At 41.5% G+C, this 12,161-nt stretch overlaps 1 protein-coding gene across 2 annotated transcripts; it reads left to right on the top strand.

Annotated features, from left to right (window-relative positions):
* Positions 1-2,186: 2,186 nt before the first annotated feature.
* Positions 2,187-8,770, top strand: vsx2 (visual system homeobox 2). Of its 2 annotated transcripts, none has more exons than XM_022212467.2 (5): positions 2,187-3,475; positions 3,733-3,817; positions 4,237-4,360; positions 7,286-7,466; positions 7,794-8,770. In XM_022212467.2, exons 1-5 carry the CDS (start codon positions 3,052-3,054, stop codon positions 8,108-8,110), a joined length of 1,131 nt encoding a protein of 376 aa, XP_022068159.1. In that variant the 5' UTR covers positions 2,187-3,051; the 3' UTR covers positions 8,111-8,770. The 2 variants fall into 2 exon arrangements, with proteins under 2 accessions (XP_022068159.1, XP_022068158.1); XM_022212466.2 differs by having other exon boundaries at positions 7,731-8,770.
* The last annotated feature ends 3,391 nt before the right edge of the window (positions 8,771-12,161 follow it).

The following is a 12,161-nucleotide window of genomic DNA, read 5'->3' as shown; positions in this document are numbered from 1 at the left end:
TACCGGTTGAATGTGGACACTTGTTGCTGCTGGCTGACTAACATTGATCTCTCTGCTGAGCATTGACTCGGTGAGAGAGCTGACATCCTCAATATGGAGCAGACACTGGTGGCTGCTGCCTGTCACCCTCAGCCTCCTGCAGGCCCTTCAAGAAACGGCTCTGTCCCCTCAGAGCTGCTCATCCATATGGAGAGAGAAAAACAGTCCGTCCGTCCGTCCGTCCGTCCTTCCGCAGTGCGCTGGCCTGACCTCACATGGCCTCTGTGCCCCGACAAACGTCAATCCGATGTGCTCCGGGTCCTTAAATTAGCTGTCAATTAGTGCAAATTAATCAACTCCTCGCCTAATTAAGCAATGCCGACGGGCAGCTACCAAACATGCCATTGTGGAGGAGCCATGAGAAAGCTGCGGGGCTTGCAAACTCTTTACTGGGAAGAGGAGGGAGGAGGGCCTCGCTTCACATCACGCCCTGTGCTTTGGGAAAGCTGAGGCTCTGGCTGTGCTTCACTTTTTCCCCCTGACTCTCCATGTGCGCTGTCATCAAGTCGCCTTTTCCTGCTTGATTCAGCACTCACGAGCTTCGCAGCCTTAGATTTGACTGAGAAAAAGCCTCAGTGCGAGAAGCTCCTAGAAGGTGGCTGGTTGAGAGGTGATTCTTCACGTGCGAAATCTAATACTAACATCTATTTCCGTGCAGCTCATCAACGCGTGACCTTGCTGCACATAGAAAGTTCATTTCCACAAACTCAAGCTTCTCCAGTCACATCAGATAGATTTGCATCGCGGTAGGCGGCGCAGCTCTCTATCAGATGTGGACCTGCAGCACATTAATCCCGTCTGAAGGTTTCTGGATCTGCTTTTCCAGAGGCTTTGAGGACACCTCGTTCCTAATTTTTGCATGATCGTGTGAGAAGGAGGAGGAGCGATGGAAGACTGGGAGCTCGAAGGAGGGGTGGGAATAAACAAAAAAAGAAAAAAAAGACCAACAGCTGTTTGCTTTTTAATCTGCAGCCGTCAGATCCTGCACTTCTTTGATGGGAAACCCAATCTACACGAATGACTGAACTAAATCTTCCCTTAATCTACAGCCTTATTAGGCAGCCTCTTTCCTGCATGTAAAGCAGGAGATGGATTATTAAAACCCATGCTCAGAGGAGGAAAATGATCCTCCATCAACAGACAAACAAACAAACAAACAAAAAAGCACAATATAGATTGTAACAGGAGGGCTGATGGAGTGAGAGGAGGCAGTGACTTGTCTGTAATTGACGGATCAGCGTGACTCGGACCTTTCCATGTTAATAAATGACTCCATCCCAACAGGCTGATGCGTCATTAGCATATCCTAATAACATTGATTTCTTCATTAATAGCCTCCAATCCCCACTAAATAGGCCCTAATTAGTTTCAACTGGACAACCACGAACAACAGCAGCAGCAACGTTTTCCTCCGTCTTAACCAGCAGCTCTTCGTTTGATATAAAATGTGACTTTGCAGACTCAGTTTTTCAGTTGCAGCTTTTTGTTTGTTTATTTATTTTTATTATTGTGCTTGTTTTGCTCTCTATTTGAAATGACATGCATGCGTGAATTTCTGATTTTAACTTATGGTTTTCTTTGTTGCAATTTTTTTTTTTTTGCATTATTTACACAAGTAAATGCTAAATATTTGCACCGCTTCCACACAAAATGGGCCAACTTGCCACGTGCATTTCGTTCCAGTTCGTGCCAATGTGGACTAAAGAAACACTAAAATTCAAAAAATAATTATTTTGTGAGCTTTGACTGATCAAAAAAATAAATAAACCAATAATAATAATAATAATAATAATGAGATTAGACTGTATTAAGACTAGACATCTTTATTTATTTATTCATTCATTCATTCATTCATTCTGACCCTGAAACATCCTGATAAATGGATAGATTTGGTCTAGGACTGCAAAAATAAATAAACATAAATGAGTTTAAAAAGTGCTAAAAAACAAAACAAAACAGATAAAATAATAAAAATAATAAATGGGGTAAGTGAGAACACAAATAAATTCTCTTTTGCTGAACAATTACAAAGTGACCCAATTTATTATCTTAATCAGGCTTATTAATTCAAATACAAACATATTATTATTATTATTATTATTATTATTATTATAGATAATATAAATATATAGCTATCTTTTATTTTATTAGTCTCTATTTTTTCTCTAGCATGTGGCCCACATTCTGCCATTCCCTCTGAGGAGAAGTGCTTTAATCTGCTGTATATTCTGCTGCTGCTGCTGCTGTGGGATTATGTGTGCAGGACCTCTCAGCAGACCGCGTGGCTCCATGTCGTCCAGCTGTCGTTTTTGGGAGGGCCTTTGATTTGCGTGTGATGAGTTTCCCCCCCGTAGCATCTGGAGATCAATTATCCATCCGTGTGAGCCACAGTGGCCGGGCACAGAGATCCTAGCTGCCTCTCTCTTTGTGTTTTGTGTGAAAAACCATTCATCGAAAAGGCAATCCATGCTGATTTATTCTGCGAGATTGAGGCAATTTTCCACACCTGCAGCATTTTAAAGGTGAGCGTGGCAGAGGTGTGAAGCAGACGGTTTCATTTGCTCTCACTTTCTGAGGGGAAATTTGTATAATCAGTGGGTTTATAATGAGGTTGGTGTAATATTGTAGTTTTTTATGTTCCTCTCTGTGTTGTATTGACGGTTTTTATTAGTTCCTGCTTGTTACTTTTCTTCTCCCAATTTGCAGCCTTGAAAACATTAATTTAGGTCATTCCTGCAGCCTGAATCCCATCCTCGTCCATCCATACAGTCCTCAGGAAAATGCAGATATGTATTCAGGAGGGCGTCTAATGCATCCATGATCCTCAGGAATCCTGAATCCTTGGAGCTGATTGGCTGCTGCGTCCTGCCTCTTGTTGGGATGGACCTGTTGGATAAAAGGACCATTTTCTAAAGGACTCCTGTGCGTTACGCTGAGGATCATGCACTGGGGACCATCCTGGAAGACGCCCTAATAAGAAAAAAGGCCTTTCAAGGAGCATCGAGACGCAGCATGACGGGGAAACAAGGCGCCGTGCTGACGGAAAGTTTAAATCTGTCGGAGAAAACCTCTCTGGGCGGGAATGCAGGGAGTAACAGCCACCAGCCGAAGAGTACCGCGACCCATCCGCCGCCCAGGTGCACCGGCTTCGGCATCCAGGAGATCCTGGGGCTCAACAAGGAGCCGTCCGCGGCACCGAGGAGTCCGCTGGGCTCGCTGCCGGCCGGGGCGCACCTGATCGCCGCCAGGTCCGTGCTGGGCCCTGCCGGCGTGGGTGTGGGAGTCGGGATGGGATTAATCGGCCCCGGTGGGATTCCGTCGTTTTACAGCCAGCCAGCGTTTTTGGAGACGGTGCTGTCGGACGGACACGATGTTCACCTGCAGCCCCACAGCAGGTCCGTGGGGCCGCTGGACACCAGCCAGTCCGCCAGCTCAGGTGATCCACAGAATAAACAGAATAAACAGAATAAACAGGAACATCTGCAGCGGGAATGTGTGGTAGTCATCTATCCTGCCTGAATATGAGCAGATTTCTACCTATTATTATTATTATTATTATTATTATTATTATTATTATGTGTTTAGTTTACATGAGAATTTATATGCCATTTAAATGATTACAGAATAAAATCAGTCCTATTTCACAGTGAAATTTCATACCCCTCCTAATACTTTCTTCTGTTTTTAATCCAGACTCCGAGGATTTATCTTCGAATGAGCGAAAACTCTCAAAATCATCACTAAGTCAGAGCAAGAAACGCAAGAAAAGACGGCACCGGTTAGTGTGGATCCCTGCTTATTAGGAAAATAAGATTAAATTACAAACTCATGGTGTCAGTTTATTCCAAATGAACAATCCTTTACAGAGACTCTTGCTCTAATTAAAATGGAATTGTTATTTTAGTCTTAGCAGTGTATTGTTGATGCAGATTACTGATCGTATCTCGTATTTCTGTCCAGGATTATCATCCAGATGCATTAAGATGTTAAGCAGATGTTAAATTTAGGGTTTTCTTTATGTTTTACACATATGTTTTATCAAAATATATTAAATTTTTCGATTTTATTTTCGATTTTATTTTTTTATATATTATATTATACACGGCTGATCTTCACTTTGTATGTTAGAGCATGGAGCATTTTTTTTCTCTCTGCAGGATCCAGTATTGTATTTAATGCTGCACATTTTCCCATCAGGACCATCTTCACCTCCTACCAGCTGGAGGAGCTGGAAAAGGCCTTTAACGAGGCGCACTACCCTGATGTTTATGCCCGAGAGATGCTGGCCATGAAGACAGAGCTGCCAGAAGACAGAATACAGGTCAAATCTGTTCTTTTTAAAAGATTGTTTAAGGTGTTATTTAATCATAAGTGGGGCTTGTTTATTTATTTGAGCGTGGATGTTAAGGCCTTTTGGTGTGCTCCTTTTATTTTTGGCATATAAAGAACAAGAATCTAATTTCATGAATTTCTTTCCATTATTTTAAATGTAAATTATGTGACGCAGCTGTATTTTAAACGTTTTAATTTGCAGATGTAAGAGTCAAGCTTTAAACACCATAATAAAGCAGCATTTCAGATAAATAAGACAGCAATATATTCAAAAAGAAAAATAATTTTGAAGGCACATTTTAGAAAAAAATGTTTTTCTTTACGATGCTTTGCAAATATAGAAAACACCAGACACTCATTTAAAGTGTCTGCCATTGTTAATTGAATTAATTTGCATTGCATTTGAAGGTTGTGATGCTTAGACAGACATTGCAGACTGCAAAAACATCCAACATCTCTTGGGCTGTTCTTGATACAAGCAACCATCTGAATATTTACACTGGAAAAAAAAAGCGCGGATTTGTGTGCATATTCTGATTGTCTGCCTTCTGAATGTGCACCTGTCTGAGCAGCTGCAGGTGTCTCATCCCTCAGTCTCCATCAGGGCTGATCACATGCACTAATATCTGAGCCGTCTCGTGTTTAAGGGGAGACGTGGCCCTCGGCATCCTCCCTGTAAATCGATCAGAGATGCTCCCCTCCTGTCTGAACAAAGCCTGCTCTCCTCCGGCAGCATCTTCAGGACAGATAATCTCTCATCAGGCGCAGTTGGATGTGAAACAATTTGTTCTCGGGGAAGGAGCCACTAACGACCTAATCAAGCTATCAAGGCGGAGGAAGATTGCGGTGTGACCTGGACCATCCATCTGCCGGGGAGCCTTTTAATCTCATTCTCATTACGGGGCTGCAACGGTGCAGCCGCGAATAAATAATAAAAGGAAATAAATAAAGAAGCCCGGGCCAGGCTCCCCCATCCCCTAAATAAAATTAACACCCAATTTTCTCATTGAGTGTAATTAGTTAAATCAGACGAGCTCTGGAGGCTGGAAGCTGCCGAGACGCAGGGAGTTCAAATAAAATAACTACATTGAATTTATTAGCACGGGTCAATAGCGCTGCTCCCCCGAGTCCCGGTAGTTTAATTTCCCGTGATATTTGCCCGCCTGCCCACCATCGATTGGGCCTGAAATTAACTTATTTTTCAATCAGGCTCGGCGTGCCCCAGGGTCGCTCCTCCTCACGGCGCACACATGGCTGCTTTTGAGGGCCAGAGAAGCAATTTCTCATGAAGGAGGGGGGGAAAGTATCTTGTATGAAATAAGGGTTATCATCGGAATTACGAAGAAAAAACGGTTTGATCGTTTTCCATTTAATACCTGTCCCCTTCTCTTGGATCTTCTCGCCTCCTCTCTCAGAGCCATCAGAGGTGCCTAAGCAGAGTGTTTAACAATCCTGTGTTGTGCCATGCAATCAATTTGGCCTCTCTGGCTGACAGGGAGCCTGCAGGGCCTGAAGCAGCTGCTGCCTGCGGCCAAGTCAAGTGTGTTGATGTGTCAGAGCTTCTCTAATGGCGCCGCAGCTAGCTGGAGATGAGCAGTGACAGGAGGCAGAGATCTGTTACACCTGTAGCCTGCAGCCTATGGGAAATCAATGGACTGAATCAAAACGGGACAGTTGTTTTCTGAGTCACTCTGAATCACACAGGAGGCTCCCACATAGGTCATCTTTAAAATAACTGCTGGAATGCACCAACAAAATAAGTGTTTAGGCGACACTTTATGCTAGTGAAGCTTTAGCAAAGGATTAGGCTGATGCACAACTTTACATTTGTGCTCAAATATATTGATAAGAAGAGTTTGACAGTAATATAACTTAGAGAAAATGGCTACAGAAATCATTTACAGTTTGATAAGATAAGATGATCCTTTATTAATCCCAGAATGGGGAAATTTGCAGCAAATGGAATAATGCAAAAAATATATATAATAAAATACAAAAAATATACAGAAAGATATACATAATCATGATTGATATTGTACTAATTCTTCCATGTGCAGAAATTTAAATATTACACAGATTGCTCTGAATGTGAAAAATAACAATATTGCACATGGTTAAAATATATGTAGAAAAACACTGATATTGCACAGATTATTAAGTGAGTATAAACTACTAATATTAAGTGTTATTATGGCACAGATTCCTTTATTTTTAAGAGTCTTTTGATTGGACAAAATGTTCATAATGCTGGTGATGTTACACCAGAGAGAAATCTGACATTTTTTTATTGAGTGATCTACTTTAAGCAATGTTTTACCTCTATACAACATCAGCTAAATGGATCTTTCACATATAGAAACTCAAAATCTGTCATTATTGATGACTTCTGCCTGCTCTGTAAAACATCAGCAAAGGATTTACTAATTATGGATAAGGTTGAAACCTCTCTACTGCACCAGCTGTAACACTTTGCCCATGCAATTTGCAAGATGCAAGTGGATTATTTGCAGCCTCTGCCAATTAAGATAAAAGTCCTCATCAATCAAAATCTTAAGTATATTAAATTACTGTGGATTTTTTAAAAAATGTCTAATTCCTCCCACAACAGTCTCAAATTCTCAGAACCTCATTCTCATTGAGTTGCATCTCAGCAATTTCCATAAATATTAAAGGCATTAAGTGACAGATTTTAGAAAGCATTACAAATTTAACAAATTTCAGCTCTTAGATATATTGTGGCTGCTGTTGCAATGACCTATAATTGACATTCACACACTTTACTTAGCAGCATAAGCTCTCATTCCTCTTTATGGAGGAAGATGATGGAACAGCACATGATGGTTTAGTGAATCATTCTGGGTGAGGGTGGCGGTGCTGGTAATTAATAACTGAGAGACGACTTCTTCTGTCACAGGTTTGGTTTCAGAACCGCAGAGCCAAGTGGAGGAAGAGGGAGAAATGCTGGGGCCGCAGCACTGTGATGGCTGAGTATGGACTGTATGGAGCCATGGTGAGGCACTCCATCCCCCTGCCAGAGTCCATCCTCAAGTCTGCCAAGGATGGCATCATGGAGTCCTGCGCCCCCTGGCTGCTCGGTGAGGCTGTTGTCCTACTGTTTCTTCACGTTTTTCTATCATTCTCTCATTTTTTTCTTTGCTTTTAAATCAAGCACAGATTGATTCTTTCATTCCATGAGTACAGTAGATGCTTTTATTTTGCTAAGCATGACCCATCACTGCAAATATTTCCTCAATGAAAAGCAGCATAGAAAATAATTCCATCCCCTAGCCTGGTCATGCATTGCCACTGTCCAACATTATATTCTAAACCGGAACTATTTTTTTGCTTGCTATTTTCAGTCCAAGATGGCTTACCAATCAACAGACGCTATTCTAAATCTGAATACCCGCAACTCTTTGCAGGGATGCACAAAAAGTCCATGGAGGCGACAGCTCCCACGCCGACAGGAAAGTGCGATGCCCCCCAGCAGCCGAGCTCTCAGAGGGCAGAAGACGCTGAGGTGGAGGAGAAGAGGTCAGATGGCAAGTCCACCATTTCTAAAGAGGAACTGAGAGAGAACAGCATTGCTGCACTCAGGGCCAAGGCACAGGAGCACAGTGCCAAAGTGCTGGGGACGGTTTCTCATGACAGACTGCTGGAGGGCAAACAGGAGAGACAGGTGGCAGAGGAGAAGGCCGGAGATGCCCAGAGCCCAGCAGAGGAGCAGAAGAGTCCATAGAGACCACTGAGTTCCTGAGGACTGTTATTCTCATGAGTGAATGCAGCGGCCCGGCTGTTTTCAGCATGTGTACGGACTTACCCGACATAACTCACTGTCCTGCAGGTTCTCATCCTTCAGTGGATTTTCTCTGATCCGGCCTGCATCTGGACTTCTTGAAGAAGAGAGAAACCCACCCGGTTCGCTGCTGTGCCGGAGATGCAAATGCACTTTTTCTGACTCACTTCCAAACGTACACTTGTTGCTTGTCCATAGTAGAGAAGACCTGACAGAGTGGGAGTAAAAAATGTTGATGTACATAGATCCCACAAGTATATATAGAGGCAGATGATAGCAGCGTTAATTACTACCAATGACCAATGAGCAGTCAGTGTGTGAAAGTCTGCATTTCATTCAGTTTAATCTCACTTGTACAGTTATTAAATGATGACATTTTAGATCAGAACCATCCCACCGACAGTACTCTTTTCAGAGAAAGAAAGTAATTGTTGTCTCTGTATATAACTGAAATATGAATGTCTCTCTCTAAGACAGAATTTGAGCTCTGTTTTCTTGTAGTCTTAAAAATGTTTGTGTTTTCATTTCAAAAAATATGTATAACTCAAAAAATACAAAGCTTAAAATAGAAATCACTGTTTATTAAATGTGGCTTTCGGTGTCTATTCTTCTACTTTCATTTCAGGAAAGCGATCTAAAAAGATTTGACTGTCGTGGCATTATTGTAACTCTTAAATGGCATGAAGTTGGCCTCGTAGTTGGAGCTGCTACTTGTTGTCACTTGATGCTCTGCTGGCTGGGCTCATTAGGAGACGATCTCCAGCTGCATGCTTGGGTTAGTCCCTATAATCCGTCGCACTTGAGAGCCTTCAATTTCAGATTAAACTAGGGGACCAGTGCTTTTGGGACAGGAGGAGGAGTGAAAGCAGCCCCTCAAGCAGGATGACCTCAGCCTGATTTCAAATCACTTCAATAGATGCCGTTTCCTCCTCCTGTCTGAACACTTAGCCACAGTCTAACAGCTTCGTTTGTTGGTAATCTTCATTTCCCCCTAGCTGTTCATAAAACTTTGTATCAGGGCATCTGAAGTCAGTTTTACAGCAAATCTATGTGGCAGCATTAGCCGTAATCCATATCACATTTTACACTTCATCCTCAGTTAGCTAATGGGGCTCCTTAATGAGTCCAACAACTGAGTTCTACTCCAATTAAACAGGGAGCAATTCCAAAGGGCAAGGGACGACTATTATCAGTATGCTGCTGTGTGTCTGAGCAGTGAATGGCTCTCAGATTGGAACCATAATGTCACTAGATGGGGAAAAGGTTGCTAATTAGATTTCTGACAGAGATAAGTATACATGCAATAATTAATGATGGCTAGAAAATAGACTGGAGCGTGTCGGGATACAACGACATGCTGATGGAACACAGATTTGTATGTTTTGAAGTGCATGTTTAGGACGATTTTTCACCACTTAAGGGTGAATTTGTTGTAAAGAGCTCATGCTGCAATATTTGGGAAGCTTTAGTTTGCACATTAAAACCCAAAAAGACTTAAACATGGAAGCACTTAAGGATGATCCATCAAAAAAGCATTTGTGGATATTCAGCAATAAGGGACAGTAGAGGATAGGAAGTCTAGACTTAGACATGCGATTTTCATTGTTTAAGTCACTGAATGAAAGAGTTATCCGCAAGTAGTTCTCAATTTTTGTCATATCTCGTCTTGTTTCTTTTTGTCTTTTCTGACTTGTTTTGTCTCAACTTGTCTCATCTCATTTCATTTCATCTCATCTCATCTTCTTTGGTTTCATCTCATCTAGTCTCATTTCATCATTTTATTTCATCTACCTTGTCTTGTCTTTTCTCGTACTGTCCAGTCCTGTCTCCCTGGTCTTATCATTTCTTTCCTTCTCATCTACTTTGTCTTGTCTCATCTGGTCTTCTCTGGTCTCATCTCATGTCGTCTGGTCTTCTCTCTCATGCTCCTGACCTGGTTACGTCTCCTTAGGTCTCATCTGGTCTCATCTCATTTCAGCTGATTCTGTCTGGTCTGATCGCATCTCATTTCATCTGGATTTGCATTCTCCTATCTACCTTGTGTTTTGTGTGAGCTCATCTTGTTTTGTTGAGTCTCATCTCATCTCATCTCATCTCATTTTGTCTTGTGTCTTTAGGAATGACAGAGGCAGTGTACATATGCTGCTCCACCACTTCAGTCCAGACCAGAACCTCACAAAAGCTATCAGGTAAACTGCCATAAAATATTTCATAGACATTCATGGTCCACAGAGACATTTTAGTGCCATAAAAAACCCAACATTTTTGTCTTTTTTACGATACAATGCAAGTGCTAGCAAATGGATTGCCAGAGAATTTGTTACACACATTTGTGTTCCTTTCAGGATGGATTCTAATCACTTTCTTGATCCTTTGACTTTTCTTCAAGCACAAATCATATTCTTAGATTATGACCAAATCCGTACAAAATCTATGACATTCTCATCAGTCTAGCAGCACATTGTGATTAGTGCAAAATACTGTGCAGTCATAGCTGTGTTCATTGTGGATTTGCCTCAGTTAAAACCGTTTTTGTTTAAAAAGACCTCATTAAAACAGGATGAATTGCTGGATGCAAATTTTCCAGAAGTACTCTTCTGATCTCACACAAGTTAGACATTTTTGGGCTTTAGTTTCAAATTAGGAAGCTGGAAACAAACATCACACAAAATGTAATTTTCTACATCCTCTTCTACATCAGAAGAAATTCCCCACAGAACCCCAACAGCCGAGGAAAAGAGAGTGAGTGAAATGAATTGCAATAGACTGAGCCTTCACCTCCAACAGACCCTCAGCCCAATTCAGTTATTGAGGCCAAGACATATACAGAGTGAGGATTATTCCTCTAAAGTGCAAAGCTATTTAATCCCCTGAGAGTGGAATAGGAGGTTATGATAGATCAGATTTGCTGAAGATCAAGCAGTTTACATTGGATATGAGGAGGTAATTCACTGTATCCCTTATGATGGGCGGTCTGCTCGTTGAAGAGCATCATAAGATCATCTCAATCCATGCAAAGTGAGAGCGGGGCAGCTTTATGGAAAGATTTTGACTAATGCAAAATAAACATTCAATTTCATTTTTTGATCTGAGCAGTGTGATGTGAATGAGGAGGTTAAGTGCATACAGATCGTTTTTGGAAGCCTCATATCTGCAGTTGTGTGCCAAGTTGAAATCAGACAAGATGCAGTTAAACTGAAGAGTCTTAAAATGTGGTGCTGGTCTGCCCTCTGCTGCTCAGAGTTAACAGTACAACTAAAGACTGAGCACCTCTCATGACTGACTCTGATCAAAGCTGAATCCTTTAGGATCCGTACTTCTTTCTATATCACTACACACTGAATTAAAACACACGATGAAGAGCACCCAATGATGAGATCTTTGCTACCTTTATGGTTTTCAGCTTTTTAGAATCACTATAATTGTCTCAAACCCCTACATGATGCCCAAATGGAAATAGTCTGACCTCAAACTGCTTTTTAATGCTGAAACTATTCGAACAAAGCCCTCACATAACTGAAGTAGTGTAATTCCCCTTATCACTTTAAATCAGAAAGTGTTTCCAGGCTGTTCTTTATTTTGTCATGTTACTTTGTAATGTGATGAGTCATGTGTATTTCTATTATGCATACAGCAGTTCAGCCACGTGGTTTATTTTGAAGGGGACATTTAAATTATAAGCATGGAGTTGACAAAGCAATCTCACAACAGCGTCTATAAATAGCTGGTTGGGAGCTTTCAATCATCCAGCTGCAAAATGCTGCAGTGAGAGGACTAAGCGGAGCCAGTGAGACAAATCACATCTCTCCCATATTAGCTTCTCTGTACTGGTTCCCTGTAAAATCAATAATAGTAAACATTTTGGATCCTCTTCCTCTCCATCTTATCTTAAAGAGCTAATAATTCCATATTATCCATGAGCATTTTGCTCTCAGAGTGTAGACTTACTTGTGATTCTTAGTGTTTCCAAAAACAGAACGGGTGGCAGATTTTT

This window comes from Acanthochromis polyacanthus, chromosome 1, assembly GCF_021347895.1.
Source record: "Acanthochromis polyacanthus isolate Apoly-LR-REF ecotype Palm Island chromosome 1, KAUST_Apoly_ChrSc, whole genome shotgun sequence".
In the NCBI taxonomy this organism is placed as follows: domain Eukaryota; kingdom Metazoa; phylum Chordata; class Actinopteri; family Pomacentridae; genus Acanthochromis; species Acanthochromis polyacanthus.
Note: the sequence above shows the minus strand (reverse complement) of the source record. Positions and strands in the feature narration are given on the sequence as shown.